This window comes from Cervus canadensis, chromosome 5 (genome assembly GCF_019320065.1).
Source record: "Cervus canadensis isolate Bull #8, Minnesota chromosome 5, ASM1932006v1, whole genome shotgun sequence".
Classification (NCBI taxonomy): domain Eukaryota; kingdom Metazoa; phylum Chordata; class Mammalia; order Artiodactyla; family Cervidae; genus Cervus; species Cervus canadensis.
Window position 1 is genome coordinate 78,525,156 of NC_057390.1, and position 22,155 is coordinate 78,547,310.

General features: G+C 43.9%; 2 protein-coding genes across 3 annotated transcripts in view; both read right to left on the bottom strand.

Moving 5' to 3' along the window:
* Window positions 1–14,301, bottom strand: part of DDX1 (DEAD-box helicase 1) — a 38,556-nt gene extending 24,255 nt beyond the window's left edge. The window contains exons 1-5 of one of the 2 annotated variants that reach the window (XM_043469326.1): window positions 14,018–14,301; window positions 4,013–4,064; window positions 3,637–3,700; window positions 2,630–2,659; window positions 1,741–1,837 (exon numbers count right to left, since the gene is read on the bottom strand). In XM_043469326.1, the coding sequence (XP_043325261.1) occupies window positions 1,741–1,837; window positions 2,630–2,659; window positions 3,637–3,700; window positions 4,013–4,064; window positions 14,018–14,147 (373 nt within the window). In that variant the 5' untranslated portion in view covers window positions 14,148–14,301. Of the gene's footprint in view, window positions 1–1,740; window positions 1,838–2,629; window positions 2,660–3,636; window positions 3,701–4,012; window positions 4,065–6,904; window positions 7,014–14,017 lie in introns of those variants that run through there. The other variant, XM_043469327.1, reaches the window with a different exon arrangement.
* A 5,814-nt stretch (window positions 14,302–20,115) lies between these two features.
* On the bottom strand, window positions 20,116–20,649 carry LOC122442655 (60S ribosomal protein L23a-like). Its single transcript, XM_043470501.1, has one exon. It carries the CDS (start codon window positions 20,642–20,644, stop codon window positions 20,222–20,224), a length of 423 nt encoding a protein of 140 aa, XP_043326436.1. The 5' UTR covers window positions 20,645–20,649; the 3' UTR covers window positions 20,116–20,221.
* Window positions 20,650–22,155: the final 1,506 nt, after the last annotated feature.

Genomic DNA, 22,155 nt, shown 5'->3' on the forward strand with positions numbered 1-22,155 from the left:
GGCAAAACTGAAACTGAAAACTGAAACATGTCAAAAACAATAGTCACTGACCCACCAAGGGCTAAAACCTTTTCTGCTCTCATTTCAGTGCTTTTTTATAGGATGGCACTGATCTGTGTCCTAACAGTGAGAGCATTAATAAGATGAAGTTCTGGTGACTTCAATCATAGTGAAAACAACCTACCAACGTATCAGAGTCTAATTATCACTTTATCATAACTAAAAGAAAAGCCAGTCCTTTACCTTAAATAATTCAAAAGTCACAAAGTATTTTTCTCCTTACGTCTATGGAATCAGCATTGTCCTTTTCTAAAGTGCCGTAAGAGTGGATAACCAAAGAATCGCAATAGCTGAAGAGAACTCGATGTATTTTCAAGCCCAATTTCGGCCCAAGATAGAAATCTTTTCTGGATTATTTCTGGTCAAATGGTATCTACCATCTGCTTAAACAGTCTGAATGTTCTCTGAGGGTCTCCATTCACTGTGGGCTCAAGTGAGCTACTAGGAATTAAGTTAAACAGTACTTTCTAGAACGATACTCTCTCTCCAGATCCCTTCAGTGATTTAACAATTACACCATCTCTCTTTTTTGTTTCTCCATGTTTCAGTACCTGGCTTCTTTATCTGTAATAGGACATGGTTTTTAGAACCACAACCATTCAAGTTATCCTTCGGTGCAGTGTTCTCTTTCATCATCATCTGTTATAAATGATGGCTGATAGCCATTACAAGTTCTGAGACTATAGGCTAATAGTCTAGAGTTCACATCCATTATCTCACAATTCATTTACAAATAAGTTCATTCTACAAACTCTGTAACACTGTTACTTTCAAACTCCTGAGAAGAAAATGTTGATATGCCAGCTCATGCCACTTAAGCTTGCAACTGTGTCACAATCAAGTTTTGTTTCATGAAACAAAAGTGACTTAATAAAATCACAGACTACTCAAGATAGAATGGAATTCATAAACCACTTAATAAATGCGACAAAATTTAAGGGTGAGAAAATTGATGTATGATTGTTGATGGCACCAACAGAACCAATCTTCATGGAGACAGGACTGAAAGTAAGAAACTGAATTTAAAATGTTCACTTTACATTTTAACTTCTTGGGCTCCTTCCTTCTTATCTTAAACAAAAACGCATGCCTCTTTCCTTGTAGGAGGCAGTATTTTCTACCACTATGGGTTTTTACTCTACCAATTATTTGTAAAATCCTTCCTCAATGCCTTTGTAAAACATCGTACCAATTTATCTTCAGTGAAAGTGAAAGTCACTCAGTTGTGTTTCTTTGCAACCCCATGGACAATCTAGTCCATGGAATTCTCTAGTAGGTAGCCTTTCCCTTCTCCAGGGGATCTTCCCAAACCAGGGATCGAACCCAGGTCTCCTGCACTGCAGACAGATTCTTTACCAGCTGAGCCACAATGAAGCCCTTTATCTTCAATATTATGCATAAAAGCTATCAAGTTAAGAAAAACATTAAAAATAACTATAATTTCCAAAATGCCAGTATTTTCTCAAAGCAATTAATACTAATGTTAGTATTTTAAAAGGCATCATCTTCCAATGTTTATGCTCTGACTTTTAGCATTGATGGTTTCCACAACACCAAGTGACAATACCATCCCCCATATATTGACAATAAAAGTGCACACTCAAATCTCACATCTTTAAACATCTAGCATGAGAATTACTAATTTATACAAAAGGAAATTAATAATATGCAAAAAACCACCTGAAGCACCAGTTTTAATTGTTGCTTTTCCTTTTTTGCCTTCTTGTTGGTCTTTCAGAGTTTCATATACTATCTGAATAACCGGAATACTGAAAGCCTGGTGAAGAAACAAGAGTGCTCTATATTAGTAACAAGATGTCAGCGACAGTTTACTAATCAATATAAATTGTGAGAACTATGCATACACCTTAAATAATTAAATAATACACATATTCCTGATTGCTGCTCTAATTTGCCCAAAGCCAAAGTATCAGTAAGGTAACAAAAATTGACTGAATGAAAGAAATAGGAGCCAGCCAACAACCCAAAATAATAAGCAATAGGGACTTACAGAATAAACTAAACTGAAAAGGATAAATGTTTTCTCTAGTCTAGACCAATAGGAGACCAACCTCTAATTGCAATCTCTTTATTACTGGAGCCATGACATTAAAATTCAGAAGTGAGTATAAATATTAAAGATACTGTGCTTTTTTCCAAGGCCAAGTTTAAAACTATATTCTTAAAGCCATACTCTTGTAAATCTTTTTCAGAATTAGCTGGCATGGCAACAAAAATATTGCTCTCAGTAGCAAGCAACGAATTTTTTATATTTTGGAAGGAGGTTATTTGATTTAAATATTTCAAAGCAAAAACCACTGTTTAAAGACCCTAATGCTAGGAAAGATTGAAGGCAGGAGAAGGACGACAGAGGACGAGACAGTTGGATGGCATCACCGACTCAATGGACAGGAGTCTGAGCAGACTTCAGGAGATGGTGAAGGACAGGGAAGCCTGGTGTGCTACAGTCCACGGGGTCACAAAGAGTCGGACACAACTTAGGTGACTGAACAAAAGTTGCTTTAAAAATCAACTCTTACAAAGTAAGTCAACTTAGAAGTTTACTTACCCCAGTTTTTCCACTTCCTGTTTCTGCAGCCTAAAAGAAAAAAAAATAATAATAAAGCTTAAATTGCCAGCTAAGGAAATCAAATAATGCGATAGCATGTAGAAATCTCTTAATGATACACAAGCTAGGCAGATTATTCCAATTTCCTCATTCAATTCTTTTGACTACTGCCAATCTTGCCATTTCTTTTTCATTCTCTCTGCAATCTGTTCGCTCTTTTCCCATTGCTAACACTCAAATCTAAACCCTCACTATTCTAACACCCTAACTGCATCTCACCTCTCAGAGCTATACTACAAACTGCTACCAAATCAATCTTCATTAAAAAACACACTTCTAAGCACACAAGGTATCTCTAGTTAAACATGTCCAATGATCCCCACTGCCAACAAACACCAAAATTCTTTACCGTGACCCTTAAGAAAGGGCTCAGATAATCTGACTCACCATATATTCCCATCTTATCTAAAGTTACACCTCCCCAACCCCGCACCACAGACACACAAATGTCATGCTACCCCTCGAGTGAACTACTCTGGGATAATACCCTGCATTCCCCTATTCCCTGTTTTTGCGGATGTGCTATCTACCTGGAGGGCATTTCTCCTTTACCGTCCCTTGTCCAAAATCTACTTCCTCCAAAGTCAAGTCCCTTACAATTCCTCAAGAAGAAGAGTAACTGTACCCCCACTTGAATCTTTTCACACACTGCATTTCTTAGACAAATCCTCCCTTGTATGACATTTATCTGTGTACCTCTTACTGAGCTACTGGGTTTAAGCTTCTGAAGGGCAAGGACTGCATCATATCCACCTTTGCGTTCCTCACAACTCCAACCTACTTACTTTGAATGGGACATATGGATCTTCAATGTTGGTGCATAAACAAAATTAATTTGGTGAAAATATCATTTTTAAGCCTATGTGGCCTCTTTAAGTGTGGGGTTATAAGCAGCCCCAGAATTGTGTTTCCCTGGCTTCCGACCACTCCACCATGTTTAAACATACCATAAGGACATCACCTCCTCCTAGGATCAGGGGGATCGATTCAGCCTGGATGTCAGTTGGGAGACTAGAAGAATCATTTTGAAGAATTTTAATTAGTGAAAAAAAAGAAAAGAAAAATCACCTAAGCTCATTAAGTCATGTTAAATAATAAACCTAGATAAGAATTTTATTTGGTAAACACTACCAATCTTTTTTCAGCTAAAAATATATCGTTTAAAAAGGAAATTCTACAATTTAAAGAATCACAAGAAAAAAACTGAATATCATTTACCCAACTGGGCCCAAAAATCCTTGATAAAAATCACTAACCATTATTTAAATTGTAAAACTCTGCTGTCACAGGAACATACAAGTTTTTAAAGACAGAGGTACTTACAGCCAATCCATCTCTTCCACGGCTTGTGCAATCTCAGGCATAACACCCATCTCTGGAAATAAAAATTAATTTTAAAGATTACACATAGTACTAAACAAATTATATTGCTCTTAAAATTACTGTTCAGTGGTGAAACAGGTTTGAGACAACATTCAGTTACAAAGTGTCTACTGAGTATAAATTTTGGAGAAAGACCTGAGTTCAAATTCAAGCTCTCACTACCAATGTGACCTTAGGCAAGCTACACACCTATTTCCCACACAAAATGGAGCTAAAATACTGCCTACATTGTAGGGATACAGGAAGATTACAGATCCTCACATGCAATGCACCTGGAACACCTGTCACTTAGTAACGACACACAGGAGCCACCAGTGAGCTTCCTTCCTACCACTAGTGAAAAATCTGCCAGAGCTGGAGAGAAGGTTCCAGACCAGCACCTTGGTGTTTCATCTAGAGATAATGTGGAAATCACGTGCCTTGCCTCTGTGAGGACCATGTGAACACCCTCAGCAATCTGAGACAAATGAACAGGTAAGAAAGAAGGAACCCACATTTACAGGCAGCCATAATCAAAACTATGATGAACTGAAAGGGAGGGGCTGGTGGTGAGAACTTGGGTTAACCAGAAATGTCAGCTGAAGAACTTCTATGTTCTTACCTGTTCACATGTTTAAGTAATTTACATCGAAGTGAATCCTAAATAAATAGGCTGGGTTATTTCTCATTGGATTTTAAAATATCACTTCTCAAATGAACTGTATAGTTGTGCGGAATAGTCAGTTGTATTTCTTAAATTTCCTTTCCAAATAAGAAGTGATCTTTCAAGTCTGCATTTTAAAACTGTAGCTTTTATTACTGTTATCTATACAACAGTATATATCCCTATTAAAAAACGAACAATACTCAAATACATCCAACCCCAAAGATAAACTATTTGGATATTTTGTATTTCTTATTATTGTTTGTAAAAAGGCATAAAATAAATCTATAATCCACTGCAAAAGCACACACCCCTCCACCGCATCAGGTGAGAAGACTCATGTTAGCAGTCAACAGTAGATACAATACTAACTTTTTATATGTGTGCTCAGTAGGGCCCAACTCTTCATGGCCCGATGGACTGCAGCCAGCCAGGCTCCCTTGCCGTGGAATTTTCCAGGCAAGAATACTGGAGTGGGTTGCCATTTCCTTCTCCACGGATCTTCCTGACCCAGGGATGGAACGTGCACTGGCGGGCAGATTCTTTACCACTAGCGCCAGCTGGGAAGCCCCAACATTTTATATAGTGACCTAGTTAACATAAACATTGATGACGTAAGAAAGCATACAATCTCTTCCAAAAAGACAGGCTCTCTCCTACCCCTCAATCTCTGACAAAATTCACAGACTGAAAAACTAATCCAGGTCAAAAGTATAGCCAAGCTGACCTTTTTAAAGAAGTGACCCCATGAGAGTCTAGGTGTATTCTCTCTCCTAAAATGCAAACTGCTTGAAAAAACACTGATGGTCTTCAATAGGCTGCATCCATATCAAGTTGCTTGTGGAACTGTTACATTGCAAGCGGCAACCAAAGATGGCTTTCAGCAAATTCCAGGCAATTTCTTGTTCCACACTGGTCATGCTCTTTGCAGATTTGCTTTGAAACCATAGTTTCTTTAAATGGAACATTTTTAATACTCAAAAGAAAAACAGCAATATTCAGGCTCTTTAATTCCACTATTGTCTTTATTTCACATCACAGACTCTTCTAGCCCTTTACCCTAATATTGCTGAGATCTGTGCATGAGTCCCAAAGAAGTGAACCTACAAAAGGACAACCTGGAGCTAGCTGCTCTGCATATGTGGGCTCTGAAATCTTGTTTTAGGAGAGCTGGTGAAAGAAAAACAGCGCCCAGTATGCGCAGATTTCCTCTTGCCTTCTATGAAATACAACTAAAACCACCAGAAATCCTCCCTCACAGCTAAAAATCTAGAATTTCTAATGTTCTAATAGTAGAAAAATGAAGAACGTAACGATACTGGGTTATATCTGAAGTCATCTTAACAGGTTAACAAACATTAAAGATGGCTGGCCTACCTGGATACACTTATTGCTAGATAAATGTACAACTTTCAGTATGTAAGGCTGACTGCAACTTGTGGACGTATAAAGGAAGAATGATAAAGAAAAAGGAGGAAAAAAAAAAAACTGTCCAGTTACGTAAGCCATCTCAAATTCCTATTTGGAACGAAGGAGGGTATCGCCAAAAAAACAACGATTTTGAAAAGTGTGCGCGGAGCTCGTGTGTGCGCGGCTGAAAAAGCTTTCCCTATAGTTTAAATATGTGAAACGTTACGGTTGATGTAACAGCGCTTAACAACAAAGAAGGTTCAGGTTTGCGCCTAGGACTTTTCGTTCTGGAAGGGCCTGGGGGAAACTCTAGATGCAGGATGGTCACTCCCAGGGGAGCCCTCTCCGCGCGCCCCGCTGTCTCCCGGCCCGGCCCGGCCCCTCCCTGGGAGCAGCCAAAAGACGGTTCCCTGCACCACCCGCCACGTCAAAGCGCAGGAGGCCCGGGGCTCCGAGCGCAGCTGCAGCATCGCCGCCGCAGCGGGCGGGACAGCCGGGTAAAGGGCGGCTGGAAGGAGACACAGACGGGAGCGAGCACCGGAGAGGCCCGGCCGGGCAGCCATCCGGACCGCAAAAGGCTGTCTCCCTGCAACAGCGAATCGCACCGATTGGGCCTCCCGCGCCACCACTGGTCCCCCCGACCCCGCCCCGGGCGCGGGCAAGGAGGAGACCGTCCTGGACAGCTCCCTCCTGAACCGCGCGGCCCCTCTCCGCCCCTCGGCTCAAGCCGAGGCGCCGATCGGGCCGCCCGCTCCGGCCCCCCTGCTCCGCGGACGCACCGGAGAAGGCCGCCATCTTCGCTCCGTCCTCCGCCGCTCAGCTCGCGCTCCCTCCCTCCGCCGGGACACGCTGCGCGCTGGCCTCGGGCGCTTCCGGCCCCCCCCCCCCCGCCCGCCCCCGGCCCGGGTCTGCTGCTTTCCAAGTCCGGGCAGGCACACAGCCTTGACAGAACGGTTCCGGGCACAGGAAGACCCGCCCTTGGACCTCACAGCGCAGACCCAGTTCAGCTGCGCCTTGCTTTTCCTGAGGAGCCAGGACCCCTCATCATTAGACGAACTCAGAGTTACCTTTTACGTCAGGTATGCTGTGTGTCATCAGGACCACTTTCCCACGTATGAGGAAGCAGGCCTTTCGTAATGAGGCCCATACAAGGGCCCAGGATGATCCGACAACAAAACTGTGTTATCTCTGCTGCCTCCCTCAGACCCCACAACGTCTCAAAGATAATGAGCAGCACTTTGTGGTGCGTGAATGACCTAGGGAGAATGTACTGAACTCAGTGTTCAAAAAAAAAAAAAAAAAAAATCAATACTAGGGAGAGAAGAGCCTGGCACCCAATAGCCATTTATTAAATATTTTTAACTGATTCGAGTCTCCCAGCCTCCTATCCTCGGTGTGTTGATAATGTCTAGACACTTAATAGTATTGAAAATTTCAAATGTTTGATGTCCATGCAGTTTTGACTCTTCTTTTTGCAGAAAGATAGGAAAAGTAAACGAATATTTAATCCTCCCGACAACTCTGCTAGGGAGTGTTAATATCTTTAGATGAAGACACTAAGTGTCAAGAAATTAACTCATCTAAAGCCACTTAGAAGAACTATACAAAAAAGACCTTCATGACCCAGAAAACTACGGTAGTGTGATCACTCACCTACAGCCAAACATCCTGGAATGTGAAGTCAAGTGACTCTTATCAAGCATCACTATGAACAAAGCTAGTGGAAGTGATGGAATTCCACCTGAACTATTTCAAATCCTAAAAGATGATGCTGTGAAAGTGCTGCAATCAATATGCCAGCAAATTTGGAAAACTCAGCAGTGGCCACAGGACTGGAAAAGGTCAGTTTTCATTCTGATCTCAAAGAAAAGCAATGCCAAAGAGTGTTCAAACTATCACACAATAGCACTCATCTCACATGCTAGCAAAGTAATGCTCAAAATTCTCCAAGCCAGGCTCCAACAATACGTGAACCATGAACTTCCAGATGTTCAAGCTGGTTTTAGGCAAAGGAACCAGAGATCAAATTGCCAACATCTGTTGGATCATCAAAAAAGCAAGAGAATTCCAGAAAACATCTATTTCTGCTTTATTGACTATGCCAAAATCTTTGACTGTTGGATCACAATAAACTGTGGAAAATTCTGAAAGAGATGGGAATACCAGACCACCTGACCTGCATCTTGAGAAATCTGTATGCAGCTCAGGAAGCAACAGTTAGAACTGGACATGGAACAGACTGGTTCCAAATAGGAAAAGGAGTAAATCAAGGCTGTATATTGTCACTATGCTTATTTAACTCATATGCAGAGTACATCATGAGAAACGCTGGGCTGGATGAAGGCACAAGCTGGAATCAAGATTGCCAGGAGAAATATCAATAATATCAGATATGCAGATGATACCACCCTTATGGCAGACAGTAAAGAAGAACTAAAGAGCCTCTTGATGATAGTGAAAGAGGAGAGTGAAAAAGTTGGCTTAAAGCTCAACATTCAGAAAACTAAGATCACAGCATCTGGTCCCATCACTTCATGGAAAATAGATGGGGAAACAGTGGAAACAGTGGCCGACTTTATTTTTCTGGGCTCCCAAATCACTGCAGATGGTGATTGCAGCCATGAAAATAAAAGACACTTAATCCTTGGAAGAAAAGTTATGACCAACCTAAATAGCATATTAAAAAGCAGAAATATGACTTTGCCAACAAAGGTCTGTCTAGTCAAGGCTATGGTTTTTCCAGTGGTCATGTATGGATGTGAGAGTTGGACTATGAGGAAAGCTGAGTGCCGAAGAATTGATGCTTTTGAACTGTGGTGTTGGAAAAGACTCTTGAGAGTCCCTTGGACTGCAAGGAGATCCAACCAGTCAATCCTAAAGGAATTCAGTCCTGAATATTCATTGGAAGGACTGATGCTGAAGCTGAAACTCCAATACTTTGTCCACCTGATGCAAAGAACTGACTCATTTGAAAAGACCCTGATGCTGGGAAAGATAGAAGGCAGGAAGGAGGAGAAGGGGACGACAGAGGATGAGATGGTTGGATGGCATCACTAACTCAATGGACATGAGTTTGAGCAAGCTTCCAGAGTTGGTGTTGGACAGGGAGGCCTGGCGTGCTGCAGTCCACGGGGTCACAAAGAGTCAGACACGACTGAGCGCCTGAGCTGAACTGAACCAAACACCACGTAGCTACTAAAGAGCAGTGGTGGCTGAGCCACATCTGCGTAACCCCAGGATGCTTGCTGTACCATTGTAGCTGACCACAGAAGGACAGGAGAAAAGTGAAACCTCAGGCAAAATGTTTCAGATGGACTTAGAACGACAGCTTCGGGAGCCATACTCTCTGGGTTTGAATTCTAGCCCTGCCACATGCTAGCTGTGTGTTAGTGTTAGTCACTCAATCCTGTCTGACTCTTTGTGACCTGTGGACTGTAGCCCTCCAGGCTCCTCTGTCCATGGAATTATCCAGACAAGAATACTGGAGTGGGTTGCCATGCTCTTTTCCAGGGGATCTTTCTGACCCAAGGATTGAACCTGGGTCTCCCACTTTGGCAGGCAAATATTTTACAGGCTCAGCCACCAGGGAAGCCAACTTTAGGTAGGGTAGTAATATCAAATCTTGTTTTAATCAACATAAATGTCTATTTCACTTATCCCATTTAAAATAATCATCCAAAGAACCTTTTAAAAATTCAGTTGCAGTAACTCCTTTTTTTAAAAGAAAAAGATTTTTACCTCATTGAAACAATAGCTGGATATTTTTTGTGTTTTTTCAAGTTTTTGGCTGATATTCTTAATTGCTCTTATTAGCATCTGTGAGGCCATTGAGAAGACCTCAGGGAAGCTTTCTAAACTGTTTTTTCTTGTGTAAAAAAGTTTTTAAGTTAATTTGACTTTTGTTTTATAGGTATCAACAAAACAGCTATTTACAATGATAGCGCTCAGCTGTGTAACCTTGAACAAATCTGGGCTTCAGTTCACTCTTTTGTGAATAACCATGAATAATGTCGATCTTGAAGGATTGGTATGAGGATTGAATAAAATAGATAAAGCATCTACAACAGTGCACAGCATCGTGGTAACTCTCTTATTATGCTAGGATGTGTAACAGGATTCACCACCTGAAGTTCCAAAGGCAATACAATCAGGCCGAGCTGCAGCCTCCCTCCTCCAGGGGACACCAGTCACAGTATATTCTATATTCTCATTCTATTTTGTATCAATCTATATAAGGGAAGCTCTCCTGGAGAAGGAAATGGAAACCCACTCCAGTAGTCTTGCCTGGAAAATCCCATGGATGGAGGAACCTGGTAGGCTACAGTCCATGGGGTCGCAAAGAGTCGGACACGACTGAGAGACTTCACATATAAGTGGTACACCTGAGAGTTATGCAGTGTAGCAGTTCTGAATAGATACCATGTACCCCATATTTTTCCTCTTTCAAGGGATGAAGCATTTTCCGGGGGACTACTCAGAACTCTTGACCTCGGGAGTTTGGGAAGCAGAAGGCATACTCTGTGAAGCTGTGACTAGAGGGCATCAAGGCAGCAGGGCAGGAAAAGAGCTGGAGGGAAGAGAAGGCAGCTGTATAGCAGACTACAGTTCCAACAGCTGCGGGGGAATATGTGTGACCGTCCCCCTCAGGGCTAACTGCACCTGCGGAGAGTGGAACTTGAAGCTCTTTTCAAAGGGAATGTGCCCAAGAGAGCTGCCTGGCGAAGCTGAAGGATGCAGCAGACAGACCCTCAAAGGACCCCATTTTATTCATATTTTTAAACAGATGGGGGCTTCCCTGGTGGCTCTGAGGGTAAAGAATCTGCCTGCAATGCAGGAGATGCAGGTTCAATCCCTGGGTCAGGAAGGTCCCATGGAGAAAGCAATGGCTACCCACTCCAGTCATCTTGCCTGGAAAATTCCATGGACAGAAGAGCCCGGCAGGCTACAGTCCATGGGGTCGCAAAGAGTCGGACCCAGCTGAGGGACTAACACTTTAACCCAAGGACAGATGTCAGCTGCGTCATGTAATATGTGTTTGAAGAACACCAGCACAAGAATCTCCCAAGAAACCAACAAACAGTACCTCCGAGATAAAAAAAAGTCAGCCTTGGGCATGGCTGAGCCCAAGAGCACCAGATTCAGACCACCAACCGAAGGTGAGTCTCCTTTCTGCCAGATGTTATCCCTCCCCAGGGGTCAGAAACAATAGCTAATGGGAGACAGGAAAGCAGAAATGAGAGTGACTGCACCCTTCACAGCATTGCTAAGCTGGGGAGAAGAAAGCTATCCTTTTTGGTTCACGTCGTGAATTTTGATCATAACACTGGTCCCAATCATTTAATTACAGAAATGAGACTATAGTTGTGATGAAAATAGCCAGGCAGCTTTTCTTTATCTGTGCGTGCTTAGTCGGTCAGTTCGTGTCCAACTCTTTGCGACCCCATGGACTGTAGCTCACCAGGAGCCTTGTCCGTGGAATTTTACAGACAAGAATACTGGATTCGATTGCCATTCCCTTCTCCACCTGGTTCTGGAAACTTTACATAAATCATTAGGCGGGATTGCAACCACCACTAGGTGGCGCCAAATTGTAGCCAAGCTGATGGCACCAAACGTAACTGCAGCCATGCTGGGTAAAGCTCCAAAGGTAATTAAAACTCCCAGCTGGGACTTTTCCACCAACGTTTATTTCCATAACTTCACAATAGCTCAGCATTTTATGTAATTGAACATTTTGGACCCATAGCCAATCGTGTTTGGTGGAATTTTCCTGTAATATCCGTGCACCCAAGAGAGACTGTGATGGGTATTTTCAGATAAGGTGTACTATAGGTCACTGCAGACCAGATGGATTTTAACTGCAAAGGCAGCCCTAAGAAATACATCCTTGGGTTACCCAGGCCCTTGAGAGTGTAGAGAGGATGGGCCCCGTGGAGTTCATGGACTGGCCACACACATTCCTCTTTCCCCTTGAAAGTGAAGTGAAAGTGTTAGATGCTGAGTCATTTCCGATTCTTTGTGACCCCATGAACAGGAGCCCGCCAGGCTCCTCTGTCCGTGGAATTCTCCAGGCAAGAATACTAGAGTGGGTAACCATTCTCTTCTCCAGGAGGTCTTCCTGCCCCAGGAATTGAACCACGGTCTCCTGTATTGCAGGTGGATTCTTTACCATCTCAGCCACCAGCAAAGCCCTCACCCTCTCCCCTTGCCCTTCTCTGTTATACAGCCTGTGAAAAGAAAAAAAGAGAAGATTGCCTTTCCAGACTCCCTTGCAGAGAGACAGTATGAAATCCACTTCTGCCTAGATGAAAATGAAAGTTCCTTTTTAAAAAGGAAAGACTAACAGATACTCTTTGTCTTCTGGACATGGTCCCTGGAAAGCCAGAGATGAGCCGCGAAGATGGCTTCATGCTAAGGCTTTTGAAGCAGAAATCAGGAGACTGGATCCTTGATGAATGGTGGTGAGTTACGTTACCAGCCCAGGTCTGTCTGCCGCTAGATGTCTTGTGGCTGGAAAATGTCTTATATATTTGAGCTACTATTAATACCCTCTGGCTTGCCACCCAACACATTCCTAACAGATATGAAGGAAGGAGATGAAACATTCATCCGTACAGATACTGTGTAATGATCACTCAGATCATTTTTTCAAATGTTCTAGAATAGAGCAGTAAGAAACTTACTGTGGCTCTAAAGTCATGGCCCCAGTCATGAAGGCACCATTAAAAACAACCCTTGAATATATGTTCGTTTCCTCACAACCAAAAATGAAGATGAAATGAATGTGCCATATACAATGGAGGAAATGACCCTAAATTTCCGGTCCCTATTCTGGCTCCTTCTGGGTCCTCCTTCCTAGCTTTTAAGGATCTAGCCATCACCAAGAAGGAAACAGCAAGAGAGAGTTGTTTTAATGTGGAGGAAGTCAATTAGAAAATGCAATACCTTCATTATATAACCCTTCCCCCAAGTTCTTCCTCCCAAAACATAATACAAACCCATTCATCATTCCACCCAGGTAATGTCTCACTCCTCAAAGCTTCCCCGGGAAGTTTGCCCACAAATCTACGTCTTAGGAGAAGAGAGAACTTAGCAGCAAGGCTCTGGATCCTGAATCCTGCTGTGAGTTGTTGCTGTTGTTTTTCAGTTGCTAAGTCATGTCCGACTCTTTGCAACCTCATGGACTAGAGCAAGCCAGGCTTCCCTGTCCTTCACCATCTCCTGGAGTTTGGTCAAACTCCTAACCATTGAGTCGGTGATGCCATTCAACTATCTCATCCTCTGTTGCCCACTTCTCCTGCCTTCAATCTTTCCCAGCATCAGGATCTTTTCCAGTGAGTCGGCTCTTCACATCAGGTGGCCAAAGTACTGGATCTTCAGCATCACTCTTTCCAGTGAATATTCAGGATTATTTCCTTTAGGATTGACTAGTTTGATCTCCTTGCAGTCCAAGGGACTCTCAGGAGGCTTTTCCAGCACCACAGTTGAAAAGCATCAATTCTTCGGTGCTCAACCTTCTTTATGGTCCCACTCTCACATCCGTATGCTGTGAGTGGATGTGGCCAAACTTCCAACAGGACACCCTCTCCACTTTGAGAGCTCTCGGTAGTAGACTCCTGATTCCACCCTCCAGAGGATGGCACACACCAGACCTTCCTATCAGCAGGTACCCTAAGGCCACTGTGCCCTTCAACACATCAGACCATGTAGAATTCCTTGCATAGAGCAGATTGCCTCTCACCTCTAAATGTTTGCTTATGCTGTTTCCTCTCCCTAGAATAGCCTTCCTCTTTCAGTTTCAGTTATCTATTGCTAAATAATACCCCGAAACAAGTACAATAGCTGATTTATTGGTCATGATTCTGTGAGCCTGGAATTTAGGCAGGGCTTACCTGACTGGTTCTTCTGTTCAACGCAGCATGAGTTAGGGTCATTCCCTTGGCTGCATTCAACTGGTGGGCTGGACTGGACGGTCTGAGAAGGCTTCACTCTTGTGGCTGGTACCGCAGGGCCCCCCTCCATGGGCTTGCTCTCTCCACGTGGCCATCTTGGGCTTTCCACCGCAGGATTAATCCCGGGAAGACAGACTTCCTACATGGTAGCTGGGTTCCAAGAGGAGAGGGCCCCAAAATAAAAAGCCAAGGCTGCGTGTCTTTTAGGTCAGCTGTGGAAGTAGCACAGTGTCACTTCTGCCAAATTCTGTTGGTCATTACAGGTCACATGACCAGCACAGCCCAGATTCATGAGGAAGAGAAATAGGCTCCACCTCTAGATGCAAGAAGGCTTCCCAGGTGGCTCAGTGGCAAAGAATCTGCCTGCCAATGCAGAAGACACAGGTTCCATCCCTGGGTCGGGAAGATCTCCTAGAGAAGGAAATGGTAACCCTCTCTAGTATTGTTGCCTGGAAAATCCTGTGGACAGAGGAGCCCAGTGGGCTACAGTCCATGGGGTTGCAAAGAGTCGGACATGACTTATCCACTTAACAACAGCACAACTTAATGCAAGGAATGGTAGATAGTCTGCAGTCATCTGTAGGACTCCATGCCTCTCTCCTTGACAAACTCCTAATTATTATTCAGGTTTAGCTAAGCTAGCAACTTGCAGCAAATCTTGCTTAATGCCAATCCCCAGCTCACAGATATTGCTAGTTTACCCCAGCGTTTATTTGCTTTACCTTAAATTTCTGACAATAAGCCAGATATATGGCTTCCCAGAATAAAGATTCACTTGCTAACCCTCCATGGTAGCTGGGTCATATGCTTGTGTTCTGGCCAGTGGCATATAAACAGAAGTGCCGTTAATGGAGTTGGTGCATCCTTCTTACTCTTGTTCCTTCCTCTTGCTGGAATAGGGATGCAATGGCTAGGGCTTGAGCAGCTATTTTGGGCCTTGGAAAGAGAGCCATATACTGAGGATGGCAGAACAAGAGAGAACTAGCTTGAGTTCCTGGCTCCAAGAAGCACCATACCAGCCAGAACTGACTCTAGATTTCTTACAAGAGAGAGAAATAAACACTTATCTTCTTTGTTTTGGATTTTCTCTTCCAAATGACCAAACCTAATTCTAATTTATATACCCCCATTAGTTATTTAATGGGCTTCGCTGGTGGCTCAGAGGATAAAGCATCTGCCTGCAGCACGGCAGACCCGAGTTCAATCCCTAGGTCAGGAAGATCTCCTGGAGAAGGAAATGGCAACCCACTCCAGTATTCTTGCTTGGAGAATCCCATGGATGGAGGAGTCTGTGGGCTATAGTCCATGGGGTTGCAAAGAGTCGGACACGACTGAGAGACTTCACTTTCTTTTTTCTTTCTTTCTTATTATCTATTGCTACAAAACAAGTGACCCCAAAATCTAGTGACTTAAAACAAGAACATTGATTATTGCTCACAGCTTCTGGGGAGTAGGAATTTGGGAGCAGCTAGTCTGGGGACATCCACACAAAGCCATTCTTGCTATTGTAGTAAAGCTGCAGGCCTGGTTTGCAATCATCTGAAGTCTGGGTCGGAGTGGGGGAGGGCGTGCAGAGATCAGCTTGTAGAGGTCACCAGCTCTTGTGACTCTGGAGCAATTAGCAGGAGGCCTCTGTTCTCCACTTGGACCTCTTCTGGGGGAGCTTGAAGGCTCTCATGAGATGGCTGCTGGTGTCCCCTAAACTCCTCCCTGCTTGCCACTGAAATCAGGGATCCTAGAAAGCAAAGCAGAGGGAGTGATAGCTTCTATAGCCTAGCCATCAAAGGCACACTATCACTACCGCCATATCTCATTGACCACAGAGGCCTAGTCAGTTGGAAACATGGGGACCAGTGGACAAGGATCATTTGGGGACCCAGTTCTGAGGCTGCCTTCCACATCCCGCTGCGTCCCTAACAGACCCCTCGTTTGTTCAAGTAGCAGGTGGCCACCCCTTAACATCAGGAAAAATCCTGTTTGTACAGCATCCTGTGGGATAAATCATATTCCTTCTAGACCAGCCTTTGTTGTCATTTGTTGGCTTAGCTTACCCTGTTATTCACAGTTTACCTGACTCAGAGAGCAGTTTGGAGACAGGGAAGGCTCATGTTTAAACATTCTCTTTTTCTCCCTCTGAATTTCCTACAGCTTCTGAGCTAAGCAACAATCATTGAATTTTATGCTTTTGTCAAAATAAGCTGTCAGAAATGGGTCCAGATCTATTAGAAGGCAACATCATTCTTGTTGCCCCAGCATTCACCTTATGATGCCAGGACCAGAGGGAGCCCAGCAAACAGACATAAATCCAGAGAACTATAATTCTGTATCCCCCGAAGAAGTGGCCATAAAGTCCATCACTCCAGATATATGGAAAGGAGAAGACAAAGGGCAACTCGGATGAGTTTCAGAGGGACTGTAAAGTAGAAAAAGAGATCACACTAACTGGGTCGGTCTCATTATAAGCAAGGCAGGCGGGGACACGATTTATGCCTGGGTACTGACTGGCCAGCAGGCATGAGCGTCATTCCGACTCCCTCCCACCCTACCCCAACCCCCTCCTGCATACTTCTCCCCCCAGAACCATCACCTGTGCTCATGTCTTCTGTCGGGGATGCTGATGGCTCTTGGGGAAATGGTGCCCCATTTAGAGTCTGAGCGAGAGAACACAGCCTGGAAAGTTGTGGGTGTTTAAGAACAGACTGTGCAGCAGAAAAATGTCCTGAATCCAGCTGTCCAGGATCTGCCAGTTTCATTCCCTGCAAAAGACGCCCATGCTGCACCTGCAGCCAGGGGACAGGCCTGCCCTCTCAGCCCCCCTCCCAGGGGGGCACCTTCTTCCTATCTGTGAACCTGATCATTGTTAACAAGGTCTGTGATTTTTATCTGAGGCAGACTGAATTGAGACCACTTGCTATTTTTAAAGGGATGGGGGTTGATAATATGGATGGTCAAGAATTCTTCAAAATGCCTGGAGAAAATAATTCTGAATATGGAAATTTATCCTGCCTGGTCAAAGGTTCCCATGATGTTACAATAATAATACTGGGATTTCATGAGGGCTGCTTCAGGTATCACTCTGAGTAGTGATGTTCCAGTTAGTGTGACTGCATAACAAATTACCCCCAAATGTAGTGGCATAAAAGCTCCATTTATTAAGCTTGTAGATTCCGTGAGTGAGGAGCCTGCGTGGGCTCAGAAGGGATGGCTTTTCTCTGTTTCTCAGTAACTAGCACCTCAGGTGAACGACTCCACGCTGGGGGTTAGAATCATTTGCAGGCTCCTTCACTCCCATGACATACCTGATGCTGACAGCTTACGGTGAACAATGTTGGATTCGTGATCTCCGAAGAAGATTTAGCTTTGGGACCAGGGACCTGTCTTGATCACTCAAGAGCTTTTGTGTAGCAGAGTTTTATTAAAGTAAGAGAAAGGACAGAAAAAGCTTCTGACACAGACATCAGAAGGGGGTCAGAGAGTGGCCCCCTTGCTAGTGTCAGCAAGGGAGTTATATACTTTAATTAGTTATTACAATAAGTCAAGAGGATGTCTCAAGGTTGTAAAGATCTGACTAGACCCACTCCCATAATTTACGTTTTAAGAGAACAGGATTAGCCAGAAGGTTTTTCAGGAAGGAGAAGCTGTCCTCAAGCAGGATACATTGTTGTTATATAATTCCTGCTGCTGCTGCTAAATTGCTCCAGTCGAGCCTGACTCTGCGCGACCCCATAGACAGCAGCCCACCAGGCTCACCTGTCCCTGGGATTCTCCAGACAAGAACACTGGAGTGGGTTGCCATTTCCTTCTCCAATGCATCAAAGTGAAAAGTGAAAGTGAAGTCGCTCAGTCATGTCCAACACTTAGCGACCCCGTGGACTGCAGCCCACCAGGCCTGAGTTTAAACTGAGTTGTGTATTCATCAGTTCCAGGCTTAAAGAAAAAAAAAAAGTTTTCTGTGACTAAGACTAAGGAATGTAGAGAAAGAAAAAAAAAGCCTGTCCTTTCCTCCTCCTTGAGAATTCCAGACCCCTATCTCCTCCTTGAGAATTCCAGACCCCTATCTCCTCCTTGAGAATTCCAGACCCCTATCTCCTCCTCAAGAACCCCAGACCCCTGTCTCCTTGGGGACCCCCGGGCTTCTTATAAACCTGCCTAGGCACTGACTCGCTCAATGCTCATGTCACAACAGCCCCAGCTGGGGCTGTTGGCCAGCGGTGGCCTCTCCACGTGGCCTGGGCTTTCTCACAACATGGTGGTAGTATTCCAAAGGCAGCATGCCATGGACCATGAGGTCTTTAATGACCAAGCTTTGGAGGTTAAGCAGCATCAGCATCACTTCCTCCTCATTGTACTAACTGAGTCAGTTACAAAGGTCTGCCAGGTTCAAGGAGATCATAGACCCCACCCCTTAAAGTGGGAAGGTCAACATCTCCTTGTAAGTCCAGCATGTGGACAGGGTACACATTGGTGTGGCCATGTATTAGAGTTCTTCAGAACCAATAGGAGGTGTATAGGTGGAGAAAGAGATTTATTTTAAGACACTCCTCACACCATTATGCAGGTTGGCAAGGTCAGAATCTACAGGGTGGGCTTTCAGACAGGAGAACCAGGAGTTGCCAGTAACACAGTTCAAGTCCAAATGCTGTCAGCCAGCAGAGTTTCCTCTTGTTTGAGGGAGGTTTGCCTTTTGTTCTAGCGAGGCCTTCAACTGCTTGGATGAGTCTCAACTTTATCCAGACATGTTGATACACAGAAGTAACCATCACAATTCCATCCCTTGTCAATTTGGCACCCGCCCATGTACATGCTAAGTCTCTTCAGTTGTGTCCAACTCACCCATAGGCATCTCCCTAAATCACACTTAATTGCAAAATAAAGACAACAAGGTCATACATCTATGTGACATGATACAACTGTCCTGTGTACCTTACCTCAGGGGACAGTGCAAGGTCCTTGCATGAAGTGTACTCTTCTTGATATCTTGTTACTTGAATACCATGATGTAAAGTTATCAATACTTAAATACTATGACATAAAATAAAAACACCTTACATGATAAAGGGATAAGAAAGGGCATGAAATAAAGCTATTTGCTTTGTGTGTGTATGTAAATATATACACACAGATGTATGTTTATGAACCACATATTCATAACAGAATAGGAAAGGAATACTCATGACAATTGTAGTCCACATTTCTGAAAGTGGACACATAACCAAGCAGGACCTGTGAGACCTTCCCAGGAGCAAGCTCTTTCCCCAAATTCTGTCTGGTAGCTCCTCTCTGAAATAGGCAGATAATAGTGTCTCATGCATGTTTCCTGGGGCTTCCCTGGTGGCTCAGCTGGTAAAGAATCCGCCTGCAGTGCATCATCTTTGACACCATCAATCCTTAGGTGCTAGTAGGTCTGGAGGCGGCATGCTCATGACCGTCAAACTTGTACTTTCTTCCATTTGGTGGGAGCTTTTAGCAGCTGAAAAACTCAGGAAAGTGAAAGTGTTCGTCACTCAGTTCTGTCCTGACTCTTTGAGACCCCATGAACCATAGCCCACCTGGCTCCTCTGTCCATGGTGATTCTCCATGGAGAATCCAAGCAATACTGGAGTGGGTTGCCATTTCCTCCTCCAGGGGATCTTCCCAACAGAAGGATCAAACCTGTTTCTCCTGCACTGGGAGGGGTATTCTTTACCACTGGGCCAGCTGGGAAGCCTGCCCTCACCTGGAGGACTTGCTAAAATGCAGACATGGGTCCGTCCTCCCCAGAGTTTCTGATTACTTAGGCCTGGGGTTAAACCTATCTCTTGCATTTCTGACAAGTTCCCAGGCAGATGCTGCTGCTACTGACTGGGGACTATGGTCTGAGAACCACTGTCATGGATAAAACAGATTTTAAGCAAGACAGTGATGTGACCAGATTTTTGTGTATCTCTTTCAGTGATTTTGTGAAGTCTAGGTTTGTGTAGGCTCCATTAACAGGCTTTCAGTCATATACATAAAATGTAGCTGCAAGTTGAATGAGGACAAGGAAAGTATGTCTTTTTTTTTTTTTTCATAGTGAAAACTTATATTTGGAATTAGCCAGCTGGACTCAGTTTAGATGATCCCAATTTTGTTGGCAACATCCAAAGCATCATAGTCAGGAGCCAGTCAAACATATGCCTTCTTCTCTCCATCAGGCCTGATCAGAGTATTGACCTTAGCCACGTCAATGTCATAGAGCTTCTTCACAGCCTGTTTAATTTGGTGCTTGTTGGCCTTGACATCCACAATGAATACCAGTGTGTTGTTGTCTTCTATTTTCTTCATGGCTGACTCAGTGGTGAGGGGGAATTTGATGATGGCATAGTGGTCAAGTTTGTTTCTCCTGGGGGCGCTCTTCCAAGGATATTTGGGCTGCCTCCTGAGCCGCAGTGTTTTGGGCCGCCGGAAGGTGGGTGACGTCCGGATCTTCTTTTTCTTGTGGCTGTGGACACCTTTCAACACTGCTTTCTTGGCCTTCAAAGCCTTTGCTTTGGCTTCAGCTTTAGGAGGGGCAGGGGCTTCCTTCTTCGCCTTCGGCGCCATCTTCATGAAAAGCGGAAAGTATGTCTTACTGGAAATAACAGGTAAGAGAAATGTCTCTAAACTCTCCAAGCTTGATGGTGCATTGGATTTGATTGGGGTGGGGGAAGAGGGGAGAGTGGAAGAGGAGTAAATGAGAGAACTTCTGTGTTTGTTTGTTTTAATTTTATTAATTTCTGTTTTCCCTGATAGAAAGGAGAAGTGGGCCCTTTTGCAAATGTTTGTCCTGCTGTTGGGCAAATAGGAGGAGGGCAGGGAACTTCTCTTGTATTTCCTTCTTCTCAGTTGCCTTTAGATCAAAATAATCCTTATGTCAAAGTGGCATATTTTGGGGTGGTACAGTCCAGTCTCTTGTAAATGCTTGGACAGCATAGAAGAGGGTGGAATTAGAAGCCAATTTGCAGTAGGTTAAGGGCTAAATGGGAAGTGAGCATTTGCTGTGGGCATAGTGAGAGGCTGCGAAGACGTGGATGAGGCGTGAAAGAGTGACTTTAACCCTAATCATAAAAGAAACCTAAGAGTGGTTATAGGCTAAAGAGAAGTAGCCATTAATGAAGGGAACGAGGAAAGATGAGGATACCCTCAAATTAAGCCCAGCTTCAAAGAACAAAGAAGGAATTACAATGGATAAAGGGATTTGGTCAGGAGAAAGACAAGCTTCATCTATTTGCCATGGAGATTTTCCCCACACACCTGGCAGTCTGCTGTGACAGTGGTGTCCAGATGTAGCCCTTGGTTGATTTCACGCTCTGACATCCAGTCCTAGACTGATAGAGACTCGATCTCAGGTGAGAGTTCAAGGATGAACAAACCATTGGCACAGGCTGACTCAACTTCTTATCTTCAGTACAGGTTGAAGTTCCCTGGTTTTAAAGTACACCATAAATATGCTGCTGGGAAGTTTCCTCCAAAAACATGGTGATTTGGGCATAGCACCTGTGCTCTGTCTACTGAAAAAAATGCACAAGCTAAAATTTGAGAATTATGTTTTATTTGGTGGACTTGCTGGGGACTTAAGCCTGGGAGATGGCCTCTCACATAACTCTGAGGGACTGCTCTGAAGCATAAAGAAGCCAGGATATACAAGAGTTTTGCAACAAAATCCTGGAGGTTGGAACACCAAAAGATTAAGGTTAACTAAAGAAAAAGCAAACATGGTCAAGTTAGTTAGAGCTTTCTACATATGAGAAGATACAGGAGTCTGGGCTCATTGAAATCACTCCTTTGATATGTACCTTAACTATTTAGGGCCAGTATCCTCTTACTTTTCATCCTGAATCCCCTTAGGGTGCACAGTCTGGGACACCTACAGTGACTGATGACTCAATGGCTGCAACATCCTTTGTATACTGATATGGCAGCTGACATTCTTTGTTCATATTCTCCAAGCCAGGCTTCAACAGTAAGTGAACCGTGAATTTCCAGATGTTCAAGCTGGATTTAGAAAAGGCAGAGGAACCAGAGATCAAATCACCAACATCTACTGGCTCATTGAAAAAGCAAGAGTTCCAAAAAAATAT

Excerpts from the sequence above, each read along its gene's own strand:
- LOC122442655 (XM_043470501.1), bottom strand. The coding sequence starts at position 20,644 with ATGAAGATGGCGCCGAAGGCGAAGAAGGAAGCCCCTGCCCCTCCTAAA.